Below are 23,797 nucleotides of genomic sequence, written 5' to 3'. Positions count from 1 at the left end.
AGACTAGCCTACAACACAATGGTCCTACCTAGACTAGCCTACAACACAATGATCCTACCTAGACTAGCCTACAACACAATGATCCTACCTAGACTAGCCTACAACACAATGATCCTACCTAGACTAGCCTACAACACAATGATCCTACCTAGACTAGCCTACAACACAATGATCCTACCTAGACTACCCTACAACACAACGATCCTACCTAGACTAGCCTACAACACAATGATCCTACCTAGACTACCCTACAACACAACGATCCTACCTAGACTAGACTACAACACAATGATCCTACCTAGACTACAACACAATGATCCTACCTAGCCTACAACACAATGATCCTACCTAGACTACAACACAATGATCCTACCTAGCCTACAACACAATGATCCTACCTAGACTACAACACAATGATCCTACCTAGACTACAACACAATGATCCTACCTAGACTACAACACAATGATCCTATCTAGACTACAACACAATGATCCTACCTAGCCTACAACACAATGATCCTACCTAGACTACAACACAATGATCCTACCTAGACTAGCATACAACACAATGATCCTACCTAGACTAGCATACAACACAATGATCCTACCTAGACTACCCTACAACACAACGATCCTACCTAGACTAGCCTACAACACAATGATCCTACCTAGACTAGCCTACAACACAATGATCCTACCTAGACTACAACAACACAATGATCCTACCTAGACTACAACACAATGATCCTACCTAGACTAGCATACAACACAATGACCCTACCTAGACTACCCTACAACACAACGATCCTACCTAGACTAGCCTACAACACAATGATCCTACCTAGACTAGCCTACAACACAATGATCCTACCTAGCCTACAACACAATGATCCTACCTAGACTACAACACAATGATCCTACCTAGACTACAACAACACAATGATCCTACCTAGACTACAACACAATGATCCTACCTAGACTAGCATACAACACAATGATCCTACCTAGACTAGCATACAACACAATGATCCTACCTAGACTACCCTACAACACAACGATCCTACCTAGACTAGCCTACAACACAATGATCCTACCTAGACTAGCCTACAACACAATGATCCTACCTAGCCTACAACACAATGATCCTACCTAGACTACAACACAATGATCCTACCTAGACTACAACAACACAATGATCCTACCTAGCCTACAACACAATGATCCTACCTAGCCTACAACACAATGATCCTATCTAGACTAGACTACAACACAATGATCATATCTAGACTAGACTACAACACAATGATCCTACCTAGACTACAATACAATGATCCTACCTAGCCTACAACACAATGATCCTACCTAGCCTACAACACAATGATCCTACCTAGACTACAACACAATGATCCTACCTAGACTACAACACAATGATCCTACCTAGACTACAACACAATGATCCTACCTAGCCTACAACACAATGATCCTACCTAGCCTACAACACAATGATCCTACCTAGACTACAACACAATGATCCTACCTAGACTACAACAACACAATACAATGATTAACTGCATATTTGTTTTCAAGTGAGTACAGAATTCTACTCTAGGCTGCAGTGAAAATGTCATGTGAATAACGGAGCAAAAGACCTGTGATAAATGATTTGAATGTTTCAGTCCATTTAGATCAGTTGTGGGTCTACTCTCATCAGTTGATAGGGTCTAGAAAGACACAGTAGCAGGCTAGTCTGGCTGTATTTTTTAAACTTCTGATACTGAGATGTGCTGTCTGTTGCAGATCATTATTCTCCCAAGTCGTCCTATAATAATGTGGCCACATATGCTCCCGGGAAGATTATATATATTTTTTGACAACCCAGTAAAAGGTTGGTTTCATTTGAAAATATTTGCAACGGGGGCACAATTTTTTTCTATGACACCTCAATACCATGAATCATTCTTTATAACTATCTATCTAGCTAGTCATTTAGCGTTAATTGTAACTACGGTCCAGCGAGGCTGGATGGATGGAGGGAAGGAAGGAAGGTTGAAAGGGAGGCATGAAAAAATGTAGCTAGTGATGGAGGGAGATGGAAAGACGGGGGGAGGAAGGTAGGAAGACAGAAAGATAAAAAGAAAAAGACAAAAATAAAGAAATAGGAAATAAAGACCTGCACGCACGCACACACTCGTTCTTTGTCAAGTGTCTCTGCAAATAGACATTCGTCACCGTATTATACAAGCTCTCACGTTAATACTTCTCAGTCTGACATGGCGTACATTACCTACAGTACAACATAACTTCATTCTTCCATTACACTCAAGGGTCTCCCAGGACAACATGCAGATAAATGCCTAATTAGTTTGATCATTAGTAATATTAAATTAATTTATTTTCACTCAATGCACGATTTGTTGACTAATGAGCGTCACTCACTTTGAAAATTCTCCAGTCACTGTTGTGCTATTAAAGATTATAGTGCAGTATTGGATTTAGTATTCTGAATATATAATAAATACATAATAATAAATAAAATATGAAAATAAATCACTTACAGCAGATAAGAAAGATATCAGTCAGTATGGGTCTGTTTTTTTCCCATTTCTTCTGTCTCTAAACCCACAGGGGACACCTCAGGGACCAATTTACCCACAATGCAGTTCTGTGTGACCGCATTGCAGGCAGCGGTTAGACAACAGATTCACTTCCCTTGCTTGGATGGAGGGACATGGTGATTAGGTTGGATGGAGGGATATGGTGATTAGGTTGGATGGAGGGACATGGTGATTAGGTTGGATGGAGGGACATGGTGATTAGGTTGGATGGAGGGACATGGTGATTAGGTTGGATGGAGGGACATGGTGATTAGGTTGGATGGAGGGACATGGTGATTAGGTTGGATGGAGGGACATGGTGATTAGGTTGGATGGAGGGACATGGTGATTAGGTTGGATGGAGGGACATGGTGATTAGGTTGGATGGAGGGACATGGTGATTAGGTTGGATGGAGGGATATGGTGATTAGGTTGGATGGAGGGACATGGTGATTAGGTTGGATGGAGGGACATGGTGATTAGGTTGGATGGAGGGACATGATGATTAGGTTGGATGGAGGGACATGATGATTAGGTTGGATGGAGGGATATGGTGATTAGGTTGGATGGAGGGACATGGTGATTAGGTTGGATGGAGGGACATGGTGATTAGGTTGGATGGAGGGACATGGTGATTAGGTTGGATGGAGGGACATGGTGATTAGGTTGGATGGAGGGATATGGTGATTAGGTTGGATGGAGGGATATGATGATTAGGTTGGATGGAGGGATATGATGATTAGGTTGGATGGAGGGATATGATGATTAGGTTGGATGGAGGAATATGATGATTAGGTTGGATGGAGGGATATGGCCTGAAGATAAAGGGATGGAAATAGGAGATGATGGAGAGTGGTTGCCATCCAAACTGAGTGGTTGCCATCCAAACTGAGTGGTTGCTATCCAAACGGAGTGGTTGCCATCCAAACTGAGTGGTTGCCATCCAAACTGAGTGGTTGCCATCCAAACAGTCTGTGCTGTTGTTCAATATGAGTTACCCTGAATATGAGTTACCCTCAATATGAGTTACCCTGACACAATATAGAGTGCTTTTGAGACCATATCTATACACTCACTATATCACCTATAGCATACAATAAACACACACACACACACACACACACACTTTTTGAATCTTCCTTCACTGTGAGAAGATGAACATTCACCTCCAGACTCTCCAGGCTTCTGCCTCCAAAACACTAATCTTCTATTTGGACACAGCATGTTGGGCCTGCGTGACTTACTCTGACACACACACACACACACACACACTTTCTCGCTGGCACGCATACATACATAAGCTAGCTCACTTGCAGACACACACCCTTCTGTAATTGCAGTGGAACAAAGTAGCAAAGTAGCATTACACTGCCCGAATGAGATTGTGAAATCCTCCTTGAAATTATGCTGACTTAAAAACCTCTCCCCTCTCCTCTCCATGTCCATTTCAGAACGACAAATAGACTGCGGTTTGTATTTACTTCTCAGAGGTTAATCAAACCGTTGACCCGGTTACTTACCACCAATTACAAACCTGGTCTTCAAGGCCAACTCGCTATGCAATTCTCTATTGATCTGAAGGTGCATCAGTTGAGGTTGAATAGTTATTAAGAGGGAGTCAGTGGTTCTGCCTTCACTGCTATTGGGTCATGCTGCGGGGACAAAGAGAGCTAAAGAGAAACAGATTCACGTAAGAAAGAACCAAGCCAAGCTATACTGGCCTGGTTACGCATCCGCCGTAGTTGCTGGAGCCGTACTGTGCTGAAAAACAAACAACATTAAACCTTTCACCTGCGCGTTACCCACTGGGAGATATCATGCTATGGATGAAGAAATAGTTACATTTGAGTCTGATTTGTAGCTGAGTTTTGAGTGATATTGAGATCTCCGTCTGGCACCCATGTGACTGTCCTTGCTCTCTGGACCGCCAAAGGAAAGATAAGGGTCATTCTTAAAATCAATCAACACCGCCCCTTTCTATGCCCAGCTTACACACACGCACGTCCCCTTCCGTGCTTCAGTCTGATTAGTGGCCGGAACAATTACGCTAATCATGTATCTTAATGAAGCAGCTGATAAGGAGAGACCACATTGGTCATCTTAATCCAGGAGACCTTCGCCTACGCACAATATCAGCTGCCATCATCCCACAAGCGTGCACGGATGCAGACGGGCACACCGACGGGCACACACACACAGGCATCGAGAGACAGAGAAGAGGTAAACAGAGAGAGAGAGAGAGAGGCAGAATGAGAAAGAGAGGTAGAGGGCCTAAGTGGAAAGGAGACCAGATTCAAAACCCCTCAGTGCTGCTCACATCACAGCCTCTCCAACCAAGGTTCTGCCAGGGGGTCATGGATACCATCGGCTATCCAGAGTGCTACAACAGCCATAACATTTACATTAAATTAGCCAGCTTCAAAGACACTGTCGGAGACTGTACACACAACATCTGTAAACACACACACACAAATGCGAGAGACATTTCATGCGTCTAATCTCTAATCAATGACTCTAATATTTCTAGATTCCATTATTTTACGTTATAGATGTGTGCATTGTTAGATATTATTGCACTGTTGGAGCTAGGAACACAAGCATTTCGCTACACCAGCAATAGCATCTGCTAAATATGTGTATGTGAACAATAACATTTGATTTGACTTGAGGTAACTGTGGTAACTGATTTTTGGGTTATTTTGCAAGAAAGAGGGAGATGAACCCTTGAAGCACTGCAGCTACACAAAGTCACTTTAGGTCTATGTTATTCGAGTTTCACAGACCAACTTTCTATGCAGAAATTCACTTTAGTTCAAACATTTTGAGTCACAAGCAGTGCAGGAGAGGATAGAGACACCTCCATCGTCCACCTCCTTCGACGATAAGCGTGAATTCGACCATCACCCCTGGTGAGACAAAACCGTGACTCGTCAGTGAAGCACACTTTTTGCCAGTCCTGTCTGGTCCAGCGACGGTGGGTTTGTGCCCATAGGCAACATTGTTGCCAGTGATGTCTGGTGAGGACCTGCCTTTACAACAGGCTTACAAACCCCCGGTCCAGCCTCCCAGCCTATTGTGGACAGTCTGAGCACTGATGGAGGGATTGTGTGTTCCTGGTGTAACTCGGGCAGCTGTTTTTGCCATCCTGTAGCTGTCCCGCAGGTGTGATGTTCGGACGTACCGATCCTGTGGAGGTGTTGTTACACGTGGTCTGCCACTGTGAGGACGATCAGCTGTCCATCCTGTCTCCCTGTAGCGCTGTCTTAGGCATCTCACAGTACGGATATTGCAATTTATTGCCCAGGCCACATCTGCAGTCCTCATGCCTCCTTGCAGCATGCCTAAGGCACGTTCACGCAGATGAGCAGGGACCCTGGGCATCTTTCTTTTGGTGTTTTTCAGAGTCAGTAGAAAGGCTTCTTTAGTGTCTTAACTTTTCATAACTGTGACCTTAATTGCCTACCGTCTGTAAGCTGTTAGTGTCTTAACGACCGTTCCACAGGTGCATGTTCATGAATTGTTTATGGTTCATTGAACAAGCATGGGAAACAGTGTTTAAACCCTTTACAATGAAGATCTGTGAAGTTATTTGGGTTTTTACGAAGACAGGATCCTGAAAAAGGGACGTTTCTTTTTTTTCTGAGTTTATGTTAAAGAAAGTAGAGCTACTTGTCCCAACCCATGTTGTTTGCAGACCTGAAGAGACAAGCTTCCATCATTGCTTCCACAAGTTCCTTCAAATTTGTTCCTTCAAATATGTCAACACTGAAAGGGAAAGAAAGAGCAAGAGGAGTTTTCTAAACATGTAGGAGATCATGATCCAAGAATTCTAAACTTTGCAAGATTATGGGGATCCCCTAATTGGTTATGGGAGTGTCTAGCACTTTCACACAAACATTTAATTTGAACTATGAGATGAATGACAGCAATAGTTTTCTCTGAAGATGAGAGCAAAATAATAGCCGTGTTCTGAGTCTGGTAGCATGGCTCCCTCTAGTGCAGTCCAGTGTAGATGCACTGCATCTTCTACTAACTAGTGGAACCAAATGCATTTGGAGAAAAGACAACACAAGAAATTAAAGAAATACAATTGAGATTCACCCAGTCTGATTCTCAACCTTACATGTGCACTTGTTAACTCCCCCCCATGGAGTGAATTGACAGAGTTTCCACACCAATCTATTCCTTTAAAATGTGTAAAGGGGTGCATACCAGGGTTGAGCTCAATTCAAACCTTAGTGCTTAGAATAGCCCATTTGTTTTCCTTGATCATTCATTTCAAGAGTTTATCCTGAAAATCAATTGTTACAAAAATATTATATATTTATGTAGGCCTATATAACGACATGTTTTATGTACAATATGTATATTTCTATACACTACACCTAATATGGAAGAGGCATTTGAATTTAATTGAATTTCACTAAATTCAATTAGATTTAATTTAATTCAAATTTCAATTCTGTTTTGTTTACTACTTCAATTCAAATTCAAGAATATAATTGGAATTTATGAGGCATTCTCAACTCAAAATTGAGTTGAGCCCAACCCTGGTGCTTACTTCACTATACGGCTATCACCAGCAAGTGTCGCCATATCACTGTAAACGAAAATCCCTTCTGCTGTATAAACATAAGCAGCAGTTGTCCCATGCCCCCTTCCTTGTTTTGAAACTATTTCTTTAGTTTGCATAGATCTCTTTATCACTGACCCATGCAGGTCAACTACCCAGTTGCATAAGATGCCAGCAGTCACACCATGTGGTTTACATTGAACCAGGAAGGAAGCACCAAAGACCTGCAAAACAGGGCCCTTGAAAATATGATCTTTTGGACTCTGACATATGTTTGCATTGATTAATTATAGGTGTGTTGTAAGGGATGATCCTTCTTTTATAGGCCAGTTGACTCAGTCACAAGTAGGGTGCCCACTAGTTATAATAAATGATTAACTCCTGTGGTCATGGAATTGTGTTTTATGATTGACACAGAGAAATGGTGACAACAATGCTTTGTTGGCAGCCAGCTAGCACTGACTGACATTCATCAAATTAAACAGTATGGTAGAAGAGGAATGTGGTGGTCAAACACAACATTATACCTAAGATCAACAATGGGCAACATGTAGGCCTAGCCTATTGTAAACAAATCCATTGTAAGCCTAAATAGGATTGTGTGGCCTACCTACACAAAACCTTACATGTGTTTGACCTTACCATTATGGCCAGGGAGTCTGTCGGCCTTTCTTTCTTCAATGTTCTTCAACGTTGCACTTTTAAATATAATGTATTTCACGTAAGAGAAACATTTAATTTCTTTCAAGTGACAGATAGCTAATCATGATATGACTGTTTTCGAAGACAAAAATCACGTTTCTTTCTGCAATGTTAATGCAGTGAAACTTTGCTCAAGATTTGCTACCGACCTTCCCCACCGGAAGGGGCGGGCACAAGGTTATCCCCTGGTTTCTTTTTGTTATCCTTATGTTGAGAGCTCGCGAACAGAATCGTCGGAATAGAACACGGTGCTGAGACAGAGAGTTGTTTGGCAAACAGGTGGAAAAATTGGCGACGAGAACGGAGACATTAATCTCAAACCACACAGCACTTATCCGTTTGGAAGAAGAGTGTATTTTAAAACATGGAACAGTGTCGTTAGCCGGTAGATTGAGCCCTAGCACTTTCTTGTACCTAAATCGCGAAGTTGAGTCCCTCGACCCAGCCCGTTAGTTGTTTGGCTAGCTAGCCAGTTAGCATTGCATTATTAGCTATGTAGCTCGCTAACTAGCACATTTTTGTCAGCCAAGGGGTTCGTTCGAAAGCAAATATATTTCGTTGTTTGCATATGGAAACTGTCATGGTATAAACTACTCAGTTATTAGGTATGCTTGTTGGGTGTGTCCTTTAATCAATATTTGCTGTCATTCTGTTTGAAGACGGACAATAGTTTTGTCCGAGGGCATGATGTCACACTAGTTTAACCCTGTATCAAAACTAACGATAATTTCGCTTGGTTAGCTCATAGCCAAGGTATCCATGAATATGTAATCTTACGCGTTAGCCGATTAACTATTAATTGAAATTGTTTAGCTGAGTTTTAAACGCTAACAGGTGAATGCCAAATGTGTGTCTACATCGCAAAAGCAACCGGCGTTAGTGATTTAGCGGCACCAGCTAACATGTGTGGACTCTTGTCTTGTGTGAAGCTCATCAGAGTTATTGCTTGTTTTCAGCATTTATTGACGTATTTTCTGGATTTTATTTCACAGATTAAACCCATCGGGACATGCATGATCTGGAGAATAGCTGTTTATTGAAGATTTGCTGAAGGAGAGAGAATTCCCCTCCTAGTAGCAAGCCATTGTGTGATGATGGAAAATGCAATGTATGAGGACGAACCTTTGTAACTAACTTAGCTGGCTGACCAGGCAGTTGGCACCACATATCAAGGATTCTGGATGATTATTCGACTAGAGTCCATTGGGGATCATTATTATCTTTTGGAGAGGTCCTGTAACTTATCGCCGAGACAGTCGCATTGTCTGTCCGTCTGACAGTGGACACAATGGGGGAGACCAGTCTCAACGACTCGAATGTGAAGGTCGCAGTACGTGTTCGTCCTATGAACAGGAGAGGTGAGTAGTAGCATTTGCTAGCATATCGCTAAATTGATGACTTAACACTCGGCTCAGTTGTTGTGAGACGGGCCTAAAATCCACGGTACTAAATGGTTTTGGACACCCTGGCCCATAATACACAAACTAGCTGCCTATTCAAAAAGTTCATGTGATCTGCATGAACATGTGTAGTCACCCTTTCATAACATAAGCCGCTATAATAAATGCACGGTGACATGCCTCCAGATAATGAATCTGTGCGCGCGCACCCAAATGATTATTTCAATTATAATTCGGGCTAAGAATGCTGCTCAGGGGAAATAAATGACATTTTAGCCGTGTGCCTAGTCGAATTTAGCCGTGGGAGAACATATCTGGAAGAACAGGAGTCTATTGAGGCGGAAAATACTGAGTCTAGCTACAATGTAGCGGACCATGTCACGTGTGCCTTTTCACAGAGTGTAGAAATCGGTCACAAGACGGGGGAACTCACTCTCGTAGCCGCCAACCAAAGCGGTTTAGCATGCAATGAAACAAGCCCAGGGCAGTATCAGTATGTATCCATTCAGACAGTTATATCCCCCACTACTCGTATCCTTGTCCATTTTGATAGTAGCCCACCGTCTACGAATGAATTGGATTCCCACCAAAACAGATCATAGACTGAAGCCTCTTCTTTGAAGATAAACTGTAATAGATTGTTAATAACCACATAACTCAGAACATAACAATTTTCTCTTTCACACTGTTGATGGAACCTTAAGTTTGGTTTATACGTCATTGACATCTCAATGTGCCCCCTGTGTTTTGGCAAGGCATCATATTTCTCTTTCAACCTTGCCCTGTGTGTGTGTGTGTCAGTCGGAGCTAGCTGGTCTCTGGCTGTGCTGGACAAAGGCAGGAAGGGAGTCAGTTTGAAAGGACTATTTGCTAGCTTTGCATAACTGACCATGTTCCCATGGTGGTAGAGGAGTTATTGAGAGGCTAGGCCTTCGAAGAACAGCCTCTTCGGCTCCATCCCAGTCACAGCATAGACACAGTTTTTCCATTTCCACACTGATGTCATGCCCATGGTACCACCAACCAAGCCCAGTGCTGTTTCACTTACCGCATAGAAGAAAGCAAAAGTGCCAGTGGAACATTTGCTGGTACTGGAGAGAATCTGGTGAAAGATTTTTTTTAAATTTATTTAAATGTATGTTATTTTACCAGGTAAGTTGACTGAGAACACGTTCTCATTTGCAGCAACGACCTGGGGAATAGTTACAGGGGAGAGGAGGGGGATGAATGAGCCAATTGTGAACTAAGATGAGATACTCATTGCATTTTACCTCAGATATTTTTCTTCTATTTCCTTTGAGAAAAAGGAAGATCTCAATGCTATTCCTGAAAGTCATCGAGCAGTCATAACTGGTTATAACATGATTAGCAGGTGTATGAACACATACACTGATCCGTACTACCAGTGAACTCTGTGTGGCCTTGACGTAGCCTTTGCTTAGAGCTGACGCTCATACCCATGTGATGATGCCCCTGACACTCGCACACACAAACACACTAGGGCTGTGACGGTAATGGCATTTTGGATGGCGTTAATGGAATGAATATAACATTGTCCCCATTCAAGTTAATGATGGCATAATGGGTAGACTGGTGGCCAATGCGAAGAGGTTGAAGTGGGAAGTGTACCATCAATATGTGCTGGGATTTCTTGATTCATCTCGACTGACATTGCAAAAAATACATTCCATTGCATGAGCCAAATCAGTTAACACCATTTGAAATAGGGCTGGGTGGTATAGTTTATTTTACGATATATCATTATTGATGCACAAACCCGTTTATTTGAATGTTTAGTTTGTTAAATGTGACACGCCGTGTGTAATGTCAATTTTATAGTTTACTCCGCTACTTGAGTCATCTCTCTCTATCTATATATGCCACTTTCCACACAAACCTATCCCCTGCCAGTCAAGGAGCAAATTTGTTGTTCCTCGACCATGAGACACTTGCGTTCAGTCTGCATGGTCAATGCAGCACATGCAACAATTTTGTTGACAAAAATGCTGTTTTCTTTTTGCTTCTTAATTTAAATCCACTAGCATTCTATAATTACACCAATATTTTGTTTCTTACATTTGCAAACTGCTAATTTGTTTTAGTAACTTGGGCATAAATCGAGGTTAGCCGCTAGTACTAATCGCCAGAGGTGTGGACTCGAGTCACGTGACTTGGACCCGAGTCACAAATATGATGACTTGCAACTCGACTTGAGCCCTTTGACTCGAACTGACTTGATATCCTCCCTAAGCCAAAATATTAAAAATGATGCGATTTTAAAAAGTGTGCAGCGCATCAATTCTTCATTTAATGGTTTACAGTTTGAATCGGACAGCACCCAATCCAATTGTGCCAGCTGAGAAAAAGTTGTGCGTGGCAGTGCAGAGGAATATCGGTGGGTGAATTCAGATAGATCCCTTGAAAAGATGATACCCCAAATGATTATTTTCGGATATAAAGGGCTATGCTGTAGTCAACAAAAAATGGATTGCAACTTGCAAAAGATGCGAGAAGAAAATTAGACTGAGGCGCAACAACTTCCATCTTTGTTCGACATTTGAAGCCGCACAAAGAACGGTAAGTCGTGGCTAATACAGCCGACGACTATATATAATTTGCTTGTGTAGCATGTAGGCTAACATAACATTAAATAAATGAGCCTCCACACAGTCAGTCAGTGTGGGAACGTGATCATTGCACACAAGATTGAGCTACAACTGGCTAGGCTGTTGGTAGCCTAAACCCTGCCTGATGTTACTGCTGTTCCTAAAACCATTGACATATGTTAGCCTACTGTAACCACACAGAGAGAGGGTGTATGTGATAAGGTTGGGCGATTGTGTACAAGCCTATTGCGCCCCATAGCGATCCTCGATAGTCGACGTGGGAACGTGATCTCATGGAAATATAATGTTTATTTGGAAAGTAATAGATTTATATTTTTTTAAAGCATTCATGATTTGCATAAATGTAATATACTAACTATTACTCTTATGAAATATATGATATGAAATGGTATTACATTTGGTGAAGAACACATTATGACTTGTTTAGGACTCGACTCAAAGTTTAGGACTTGACACTTACTTATAAAACAATGACTTGGGCCCACCTCTGCTAATCACTAGTTAGCTGTCTGGCTAGCTAGCTAATAAATGGACTGAGTCGGAGCAAACGTAACTAGCTATACAGCCTGATAATACCAGGGATGGTGCCACCTAAATCGACATGTTTGTGCAGCAGTATCTTCTAAATCAAAGAGGAATACGGAAAGCATAAATATGTTAGCTACATGAAGTTGCTAAGAGAGAACTTTAAATGTTAGGCAACACTGACAACTTTGGTTCCTACCCTGTCACAATAACGCTTACATTATATTTGAATTCGTTGGGGGGGGGGGGTTAAGTTGAACTGAACACACCTGATTCAAATCATCAAAGCCTGATTATGAGTTGATCATTTTAGTCAGCCCTGTAGTAGAGGTCGACCGATTAATCGGAATGGCCGATTAATTAGAGCAGATTTCAAGTTTTCATAATTGGAAATCAGTATTTAAATTTAAAAAATTGTTATACCTTTTATTTAACTAGGCAAGTCAGTTAATAACACATTATTTTCAATGATGGCCTAGGAACGGTGGGTTAACTGCCTTGTTCCAGCAAACAAGAGTAAGGTGCTTCTTTCCTCAAATATATATCATATGTCAATTTGCATAAATATTGTGATTGGATGACAGCTGTGAGGATTATCGAATCAGAATCTAATCATCTGTCCAAACTTGACTGCGACTGTATATTACCCTTAGTACTGTACGTTCACTGTTAATTAATTCCGATAATTTCTAATCTACAATGTTTTGGTTGGTTACTGTCAATGAATTCAATATTATTCTTCCAGCCTTCCTGTTCTCATTGTCAGAGTGGAATCATTGTTTGCAGAGTGCACAGCCTATGCTACACTAGTGAGAAACACGTTTTGATTCATTTAAATCCATTTTCAAGTTCTGTCAATTTAGTCACTGTCTTTTGTTTGGAGCGCTCCTGTCAATGTTTATTAACGACATGCAGGCATAGAAGTAGGCCTATAGGCTACATTGCTTGTGCGCAAATGTAGGCATATAAATGTGCCCATTTGGGGATCTGATAGTATTTCTTATTGTCTTAACGCAACACCACTAATGACCTGTGGAGCTTCTTGAAGTAATGTTTTCTTCAAATCAAACTGCAAGCAAGCAAAGTATGTTTTTACATCGATTTGAGATTCACAATAGTTCCTCAATGTATATGAAAAATCTTTCCAGCTCTCTCCCTTTCGATAACCAATCGGCGTGAAAGGAAAAAATACCATGCTCTGATCCAGTTGAAACGTCATAAAATACGATTCTTATCCGTGCTTGACTTGGACTGATGTGTTTCGGTACTCATTTTGGGTGCTTGTACTGTTTATAGTTAGGTGCATGACCTCCACAATACTTTTGAGCTAATATTCTATAAGAGGAACAGGTGCTCAAGCAGTAGAACATTTTGGGTTGCCTGTACTCCGCTCCGGGTTAGCTCTTGCCGAAGTCAAGCACTGCTTCTTATCCTTTGCGGAATTAGCCTACATCTGTGTCTGTCCCGTGCTCATTGGTGCAGGAAACTCTGAGGGCCAAGAATATTTGATACAATGTTGGAAGTTCACTAGCACCAGCTTTAGGCCTGAGCAAGTTAATAGTTGATACAATGTTTCAAGTTAGTTGCAAACAGGCCATGTGCAGCCAGTGTGATTTATAGGATATTTATTTTAATCAGAATATTTTCTACCTGTAGGTGGCAAAGTTTTTATTTGTTGGTTATTTTTACCTAGTTGATAATGGAAGTTACTTTTTAGGTTTATCATTTAGATTTGGATAGAATTTTTATTAACCACATGACAATGCTTTTATGATATGAAGACGTTATTATAAATTAAATGAAAATGTGCCTATGAAAACCATAACTGGCACGCAGATGGGTAGAAATGGGGAGATAAATTGGCATTCCACATGAGAGGTTGTTGACTCCGTGTGTAGCCTATTACCGGCAACTTCAGGAGAGTAATGGCAGAATCTACGAAAGTCAGCGGGAGGAGCATAGTTGGGTCAGGTTGTTTTTTTCTTCTGGTTATCTAGATTTCTGTCACCCTCTTGAGGCATCAGACTGTAAGCTTTAAGCATCAGACAAGCTCTATGCATATAGTTCATTTTATTTATCATTTATTACACTTAGGGTGTCCATAAATGGAAAAATACACTTTTGAGCAGTCGATTGGTCGAAATAACCAGTCTTTTTTTTTTAGTCGGACAGCCCTATTGTGCTTGAAATGGAATGTGTATGGGTGTGTTTATAGCCTAGCTGTGAATTATTTTTCTGTGTGTGTGTGTGTGTGTTCCTGTCTATGGTAAAACATTTATGAATTGTCAATATTAGACCCCAGAGGCCAAGAGGAAACAGAGTTTTGAAAATAATTTAGTTTTTGAAATATTACTACCATGTGACTAAGAATACAGTGAGGAATCATTTTCTACATAGTCAAGTACAGATTAAATCTAGGCTACATCATAATATGGTAAAATTGTGCTAATTTTTCAAATTTATTTTACCAGGTAAGTTGACTGAGAACACGTTCTCATTTGCAACAACAACCTGGGGAATAGTTACAGGGGAGAGTAGGAGGATGAATGAGCCAATTGTAAGCTGGGGATGATTAGGTGATGGTATGAGGGACAGCTTGGGAATTTAGACAGGACACTGCGGTTAACACCCCTACTCTTACGATAAGTGCCATGGGATCTTATAAATGAGAAAGCTGAATGTGGAAAGGGATTGGCCCATATTTAGGCTAGCAGTACAGCTGGATAGCCCAATAACCAATGCTGCTATTATTAGGCCTCTAAATGCACCGCTACACTAACTGACAAGGCCTTAGCCAAAATCATTGTGTCATATAGGCCTACAGTGTCCATTAGTAGCCTATGTGACCCTTGTGGCAATTGAACTCGCAAACTTGGTTTTTGCAACAGTCAGCACCATCTTCCAATCAAGTAAGTAGGACTGAGCCATTTGGCTGAGCCTGAGTGGTGCATGTGATAGCTGTTGTCTCCAAGGCCAAGTGGTGAGTCATGGTTTGGCATCAGAGGGCCAGGGTCAAAGTGTGGTTGAGTCAATGTCCCACATCACATGAGGTATTTGTGTGAGGAGGACTAATGGTTTCAGACACTTTGTTCTACTGTTATTGATTGAGTTACAGCTCAACTCTCAAAAGAAAAGGCAACAAGCCAGGGCCTAGGCTACCCAGCACCGGCCACCAATCACTTAACAAAGGTTTCTGCCAAGACTAAATAGCCTCTTATACATAGCATATACAGTGCATTCGGAAGGTATTCAGACCCCTCGACTTTTTCCACATTTTGTTACGTTGCAGCCTTATTCTAAAATGGATTAAATCGTTTTTTCTCCTAGTCAATTTACACACAATAACGACAAAGCAAAAATAGGTTTTTAGAAACTTTTGTTAATTTTATAAACTTGGTTAAAATACATTTACATAATTATTCAGACGCTTCACCCACTACTTTGTTGAAGCACCTTTGACAGCGATTACAGCATTGTCTTCTTGGGTATTTGGGGAGTTTCTCCCTATGGGACTCCCAATCATGGCCCGTTGTGATACAGCCTGGAATCTAACCAGGTCCTGTAGTGACGCCTCTAGCACTGAGATGCAGTGCGTTAGATCGCTGCGCCACTCGGGAGCAGCAGTGGGTCATGTAATTCATATTAGAATACTAATAATAATATATGGGTAAATCCATTTTAATTCAATCACTCTTTGATTTGAATAAAACCTTCCATGCATATTTGCCTGTTGTAGAAGTGCTCAGAAAGGGTCTTTTTGGACCTGAATGACAAAACATTTGAGATAAAGGTGCTCGATGTTGACCCATTTTGCATACCCCACCATACCATGAAAACGTGGTTAAAAAATGTTTTTCATGAAAATAGTACATTTTTACTTTTAACACCCATTATCTAAAAATGTGTGAACTCAGATTTGATTCATATTCGACTATGTTATAGCTTAGACCTTATTTTACATGATCTAAGGTTTTTTGTGCTGTGCCCACAATCGGTTGAGACACAACATGCTCTTACGCATGTCATGTTTCGTCTGATAACGCATGGAGGTGGAAACATCATTCTTTGGGGATGCTTTTCTGCAAAGGGGACAGTACGACTGCACCTTATTGAGGGGAGGATGGATGGGGCCATGGATCGCGAGATCTTGGCCGACAACCTCCTCCCCTCAGTAAGAGCATTGAAGATGGGTCGTGGCTGGGTCTTCCAGCATGATCAGGCCTTCCAGCAGGCCATCATGGTCAAATTACTGCAAAGAAACCACCAATAAGAAGAGACTTGCTTGTGCCAAGAAACATTAGCAATGGATGGGGCCATGTATCGCGCCTGTTGAAAATCTGTCCTTTTGTTCTGCTGAGTCCAAATGTGAGATTTTTGTTTCCAAAGCCGTGTCTTTGTGAGACGTAGAGTAGGATCTCCGTATGTGTGATTCCCACCGTGAAGCATGGAGGATGAGGTGTGATGGTGCTTTGCTGGTGATTTATTTAGAATTCAAGGCACACTTAACCATCATGGCTACCACAACATTTTACAGCGATACGCCATCCCATCTGGTTTGCGCTTAATTGCATTTTTTAAAAACCTTTTATTTAACTAGGCAAGTCAATTAAGAATAAATTCTTATTTTCATTGACGGCTTAGGAACAGTGGGTTAACTTTCTTGTTCAGGGGCAGAACAACAGATTTTTACCTTGTCAGCTCGGGGATTCGATCTAGCAACCTTTCGGTTACTGGTCCAATGCTCTAACCACTAGGCTACCTGCCGACCTGCTTAGTGGGGCTATCATTTGTTTTTCAACAGGACAATGACCCAAAACACACCTCCAGGCTGTGTAATGGCTATTTGACCAAGGAGGAGAGTGATGGTGTGCTGCATCAGATTGACCTAGCCTCCACAATCACCCGACCCCTCAACCCAATTGAGATGGTTTGGGATGAGTTAGACCGCAGAGGAAAGGAAAAGCAACCAACAAGTACTCCGCATATGTGGGAACTCCTTCAAGACGGTTGGAAAAGCATTGCAGAGCAGCGCTTTTGACCCAGCGTCGTCCGGGTTTGGCCGGGGTAGCCCGTCATTGTAAATAAGGATTTGTTCTTAACTGACTTTCCTAGTTAAATAAAAAATAAAAAGCTGGTTTAGATTTTAACTTTTTTTTTTTGGTTACTACATGATTCCATGTGTTATTTCATGGTTTTGATGTCTTCACTATTATTCTACAATGTAGGAAATAGTCAAAATAAAGAAACCCATGAATGAGTAGGTGTGTCCAAACTTTTGACTGTTACTGTAAGTGTTCAGACCCTTTACTCAGATCTTTGTTGAAGCACCTTTGGCAGCAATTAGTCACAAGTCTTCTTGGTTATGACGCTACAAGCTTGGCACACCTGTATTTGGGGAGTTTCTTCCATTTTTATCTGCAGATCCTCTCAAGCTCTGTCAGGTTGGATGGGGAGCGTTGCTGCACAGTTATTTTCAGGTCTCTCCAGAGATGTTCGATCGGGTTCATGTCTGGGCTCTGGCTGGGCCTCTCAAGGACATTCAGAAACTTGTCCCGACGCTGCTCCTGCTTTGTTTTGGCTTTTTTCTTAGGGTCGTTGTCCTGTTGGAAGGTGAACCTTTCGCCCCATTCTGAGGGCCCTGGAGCAGGTTTTCATCAAGGATCTCTCTGTACTTTGCTCCATTCATCTGTCCATCATACCTGACTAGTCTCCCAGTCAGTGCTGCTGAAAAACATCCCTACAGCATGATGCTGCCACCACCATGCTTCACTGTAGAAATGGTGCCAGATTTCCTCCAGATGTGATGCTTGCCATTCAGGCCAAAGAGTTCTGTCTTGGTTTCTTCAGACCAGAGAATCTTGTTTCTCATGGTCTGAGAGTCCTTTAGTTGCCTTTTGGCAAACGGGCTGTCATGCCTTTTTATTGAGTAGTCACTTCCATCTGGCCACTCTACCATAAAGGCCTGATTAGTGGAGTGCTGCAAAGATGGTTGTCCTTCTGGAAGGTTCTCCCATCTCCACAGAGGAACTCTGGATCCTCCACAGAGGAACTCTCGGGTTCTTGGTCACCTCCATGACCAAGGCCCTTCTCCCCCGATTGTTCAGTTTGGCCGGGCGGCCAGCTCTAAGAGTTGTGGTGGTTCCAGACTTCTTTCATTTAAGAATGATGGAGGCCACTGTGTTCATGGGGACCTAAAATGCTGCAGACATTTTTTTGGTAACCTTCCCCAGATCTGTGCTTCGACACAGTCACAGCACTATGGACGATTCCTTCGACATCATGGGTTGGTTGTTGCTCTGACATGCATTGTTAACTGTGGGACCTTATATAAACAGGTGTGTGTGACTTGCCAAATCATGTCCAATCAGTTGAAGCTCGCATCCGCTACAAGACCATGGTGCTTGCCTACGGAGCTGTGAGGGGAACGGCACCTCAGTACCTCCAGGCTCTGATCAGGCCCTACACCCAAACAAGGGCACTGCGTTCATCCACCTCTGGCCTGCTCGCCTCCCTACCACTGAGGAAGTACAGTTCCCGCTCAGCCCAGTCAAAACTGTTCGCTGCTCTGGCCCCCCAATGGTGGAACAAACTCCCTCACGACGCCAGGACAGCGGAGTCAATCACCACCTTCCGGAGACACCTGAAACCCCACCTCTTTAAGGAATACCTAGGATAGGATAAAGTAATCCTTCTCACCCCCCCCCCCCCCTTAAAAGACCTAGATGCACTATTGTAAAGTGGCTGTTCCACTGGATGTCATAAGGTGAAAGCACCAATTTGTAAGTCGCTCTGGATAAGAGCGTCTGCTAAATGACTTAAATGTAAATGTAGAATTTACCACAGGTGGACTCCAAGTTGTAGAAACATCAAGAATGATCAATGGAAACAGGATACACCGGAGCTCAATTTAGTGTCTCTTAGCAAAGGGTCTGAATACTTATGTAAATAAGGTTTTTCTTTTTTTCTTTTTAATAAATTTGCAAAAATGTCTAAGAACCTGTTTTCTCTTCATCATTTATGGGGTATTGTGTGTAGATTGGGGGAGGGGGGGGGTTATTTAATACATTTTCGAATAAGGCTGTAACGTTTAACAGTGCAAAAATAATAATACTAAAATACGAAGGTCAATTCAGTCCGTGTAGCCATTTTTATTAGCTATTTGTCAGTCTTATGACATGGGGATAGAAGCTGTTTAGGAGCCTCTTGGTGTCAGACTTGATGCAACAGGTGAATGATGTTTTGACCTTTTGTAAGCTTTTAAATGATCAAACTCAACTGTTTATCTTTTCCAGTGATGAAGACATGGTTTGGCGGGGTATGCAAAATAGGTCATCTTTGAGCACCTTTGTCTCATGAATGTTTTGACCTCAATTTAGTTGACTGCTCGATTTAATTGACAACAGCCCTGCACTGCTCCGCGAATCGCAAGGATGAATACCCTGACTTCTACCGTGACCTTATCTCATTAAATGCTGCATGGCAAATGCAGACGTTGGATTGACCAGATGCACAATGCACTTTTCTCTCCAGAATGCAATTCTCTCCCGACAATTTGTCCACATTCATTGTTTCATAACTTAAATGTGTTAATTGTTCACGTTTGATATCTGTTCCCCATTACACATGTCACTAGTAGTACATTTACTGTTCATTTCTATAATTTTTAAACTACAAGGTTTGTTAATTTGTTTAGTAATTTATTTGAATGCATTCAATATTGTCATTCCAGCCTTCCTGTTCTCATTGTCAGAGTGGATATGTTGTTTGCAGAGTGCACAGCCTATGCTACACTAGTGAGAAACAAGTTTTGGTTAATCTCATTCCATTTACAAGTTCTGTCGATTTAGTCACTGTCTTTTGTTTGGAGCGCTCCTGTCAATGTTTATTAACGACATGCAGGCATAGAAGTAGGCCTATAGGCTACATTGCTTGTGCGCAAATGTAGGCATATAAATGTGCCCATTTGGGGAAATGATAGTATTTCTGATTGTCTTAACACAACACCACTAATGACCTGTGGAGCTTCTTGAAGTAATGTTTTCTTCACCTCAAACTGCAAGCAAGCAAAGTATGTTTTTACATTGATTTGAGAATCACAATAGTTCCTCAATGTATATGAAAAATCTTTCCAGCTCTCTCCCTTTTGATAACCACTCAGCGTGAAAGGAAAAAATACCATGCTCTGATCCAGTGTAAACATCATAAAATAGACATTCCTATTTGACTTCTTATCAGAGCTGGACTTGGACTGAAATAGGTTCCCGGTACTTATTTTGGGTGCTGGTACTGTTTATATTTAGGTGCCTCCACAATACTTTTGAGCTAATATTCTATAAGAGGAACAGGTGCTCAAGCAGCAGAACATTTGAGGTACCAGTACTCAGCTCACTGGTGCAGTAAACTCTGAGGGCCCAGAATATTTTACACAATGTTGCATGTTTGCTAGCTTCTGGCCAGACCCAAGTTAATAGTTCATACAATGTTTCAAATTTGTTACAGACAGACCATGTGTAGTCAATGTGATATGTAGGATATTTAGTTTAATCAGGATATTTTCTACCTGCAGGCTGCAATGTTTTTATTTGTTGATTTTATGTAGGCTATTTTTACATAGTTGCCAATAGAAGTAACTTTTTGTTTGTATCATTTGGATAGAATTTTGATTAACCACATGACAATTATTTTGAGATATGAAGATGTTATTATAAATTAAATGAAAATGTGCATATGAAAACCATAACTGGCACGCAGATAGGTAGAAATGGGACCATAACTTGGCAGTCCACATGAAAGGTTGCTGACTCCTTATGTAGCCTATTATCTGCAACTTCAGGAGTATAATGACAGAATCTGAAGCGACAGAAGAATAGTTGGGTTAACGGGTGGGGTTCCCTTTTGGGAACGACCCCTCCCACGTTCAGCTGGAACGTGGCGCATGGAATGCAAAAATATTCTTAGAAATATTTAACCTCCACACATTAACAAGTCCAATAGCTCAAATGAAAGATAAACACCCTGTTCATCTAGCCAGCAAGTCAGATTTCTAAAATGTTTTACGGCGAAAACATAGCACATATTTATGTCAAACCACCACCAAAGACACAGCTAATTTGAATAGCCATGTTGAACAAAATATGCAATCAACAAACGCAGGATTGAAAGAAAAATAATTCACTAACCTTTTGAAAATCTTCATCAGATGACAGTAATAGGACATGTTACACAGTACATTTTGTTTTTTTCAATAATATATGCAATTTATATCCATAAATCTCTTTTTACAATGATGCCATGTTCAAAAAATGCTACTCAAATGTCCGGAGAAATGATGATAGCCCCGCCAGATAACGTCAGATAACAAGCAATACACATCAAAAACTTTGACTGAATATACATGTTCTACATATAGTTAGAAAGATACACTTCTTCTTAATGCAACCGCTGTGTTACATTTATTTTTAACGTTACAGAGTTCGTTCACTAGGCTATAATATGAGACGGCGCTCAGAAATTAGCAGTATGTCTCTATGTTGGAGTCCACAGAAACACAAAATTACCACATAAATAATCCCTTACCTTTGATGTTCTTCGATCAGAAGCCGTGGAAGGAGTCATACTTACCAAAAACTGCGTGAAATGCAGCCAAAATTATAGTGGATGCGCATCAAAACTTCAAAATTACATATTATATGTCGACTAAACTGGTCAAACTAAGTGCAGAATCAAGCTTTAGGATGTTCTAAACGTGCAAAACAATTATCAGCTCGAACAGACAAACCGACATCGTTTGGTGAAACCTGGAACAAAGAGAGCTCCAGACCCGACGCGCGCAAGAGAGTACATGTATTTTCGCGTGACCCGAAGATTTTAGCCCGCCAAAGGGCGAGGGAGCGTGCGATTCTCACAATGAAACGCCCCATTGAAAGGAGACATCGCGATGAAGAGATAGAAACTGTTCCCAGATCCGTAGCTGGTTGGGAAGGGTGGGGGCGATGACGTCAAAGTTGGCCCAACTTTTCAGATGACAAGAGAGAGTTTGGGAGAATGGCTGCCCTGAGAGTTCTGCTTTACATACAGACATAATTTGAACGGTTTTAGAAGCTTTAGAGTGTTTTCTATTCAATAATAATTATTATATGCATATATTAGCAATTTTGGACAGATTTTTTTTCTGTTTACTATGGGCACGCAATTCCTCCAAAGGGGGCGGTAATTCTGCCTATCCCTAACAGGGTTTACACTTTTAAAAATGTTGGTTATCTAGATCTCTGGTGCACTCTTGAGGCATGTTTTTATTTCATTAAACAGTAAGCTTTAAGCATCAGACAAGCTCAGTGCATTTTATTAAAACACTTCGGGTGTGTCTATATGTAAAAATACACGTTTAAAAATAGACCAATAAATTGGTCGAAAGAACAGACTTTCAGTCAACCAATATTTTTTTAAAAGTGGGGACAGACCTAATGGAAAGTTTTGTTTTAAGTCATAGGGGATGCTGTGTGAGATTTGAATTCAAATGCCATTTAGCAGACACTTTTATCCGAAGCGACTTAGTCATGTGTGCATACATTTTTTGCATGAGTGGCCCTGGGAATCGAACCCACAATACTGCCATAGCATCCGCCATGCTCTACCAACTGAGCCATTCAGGTCCACAATGTAATCAGTAAATAGTGTACGGTTTTTCTCCTTCCTAGTCACGTGATGATGTGCCCGCATGATGAAGTACCTACCGTGCAACTGGAGGTTGCTCTGAATGTTTGTACAGTACTCTGAATCTTTTGCCTTCTCTCCCTCACAGAAAAGGACCTGAACACAAAATGTATTGTGGATATGGAAGGCAACCAGACCATCCTGCATCCAGGCGGAGAAACCTGGGCAAAGGAGACTCCAGGTTTGTGTGTGTGTGCACGCGCCCACCCATGGGACTCAGTTTCAGTTGTTGAGAGTGGGAGTCCAGTGATATGGAGAGTGTCACATGACTGTTCTCGACAGTCAGTCTGTCTTTATCGCCTGCTGAGTGCATAATGATTTGGGTCAGGAAGATGGGTTGAGCAGGTCTATTTGGGAGAGCTTGTGTCACTCGAAGGCCCATTCCTCTCTCTCCCAGTCTGCCTGCTGCTCCTCTCCTCATTCTGCCTGTGTTGGGGCTTCTCTGTTTCTCAGCCCTTCCGTTGCCCCGACAACGTGGGGGGGGGAGGTCACACGGGCCAATACCAGGCGACCACGGAACCCCCTTTTACTTTTGGAGAAGCTAGGGAGTGAGGGACATAACAAAAAAGGGAAGAGAGAGCGAAAGAAGCACACGTTTGCTTTAGCATCTGTCGGCCATAAAGATCCTCTACTGGCTTTTATGGGGTTAAACAAGGGATGCGC

The 23,797-nt window shown here is 41.7% G+C and overlaps 1 protein-coding gene across 1 annotated transcript in view; it reads left to right on the top strand.

Annotated features, from left to right (window-relative positions):
* Positions 1–8,080: 8,080 nt before the first annotated feature.
* The window catches only part of LOC115146381 (kinesin-like protein KIF13B), a 75,412-nt gene continuing 59,695 nt past the window's right edge, over positions 8,081–23,797 (top strand). The window contains 4 exon segments of the mRNA XM_065004300.1: positions 8,081–8,148; positions 8,862–9,227; positions 23,223–23,288; positions 23,291–23,315. Of these exon segments, the coding sequence (XP_064860372.1) occupies positions 9,158–9,227; positions 23,223–23,288; positions 23,291–23,315 (161 nt within the window). The 5' untranslated portion in view covers positions 8,081–8,148; positions 8,862–9,157.

Source organism: Oncorhynchus nerka, linkage group LG18 (genome assembly GCF_034236695.1).
Source record: "Oncorhynchus nerka isolate Pitt River linkage group LG18, Oner_Uvic_2.0, whole genome shotgun sequence".
In the NCBI taxonomy this organism is placed as follows: Eukaryota; Metazoa; Chordata; class Actinopteri; order Salmoniformes; family Salmonidae; genus Oncorhynchus; species Oncorhynchus nerka.
This window is presented reverse-complemented; position numbering and strand designations above follow the sequence as displayed.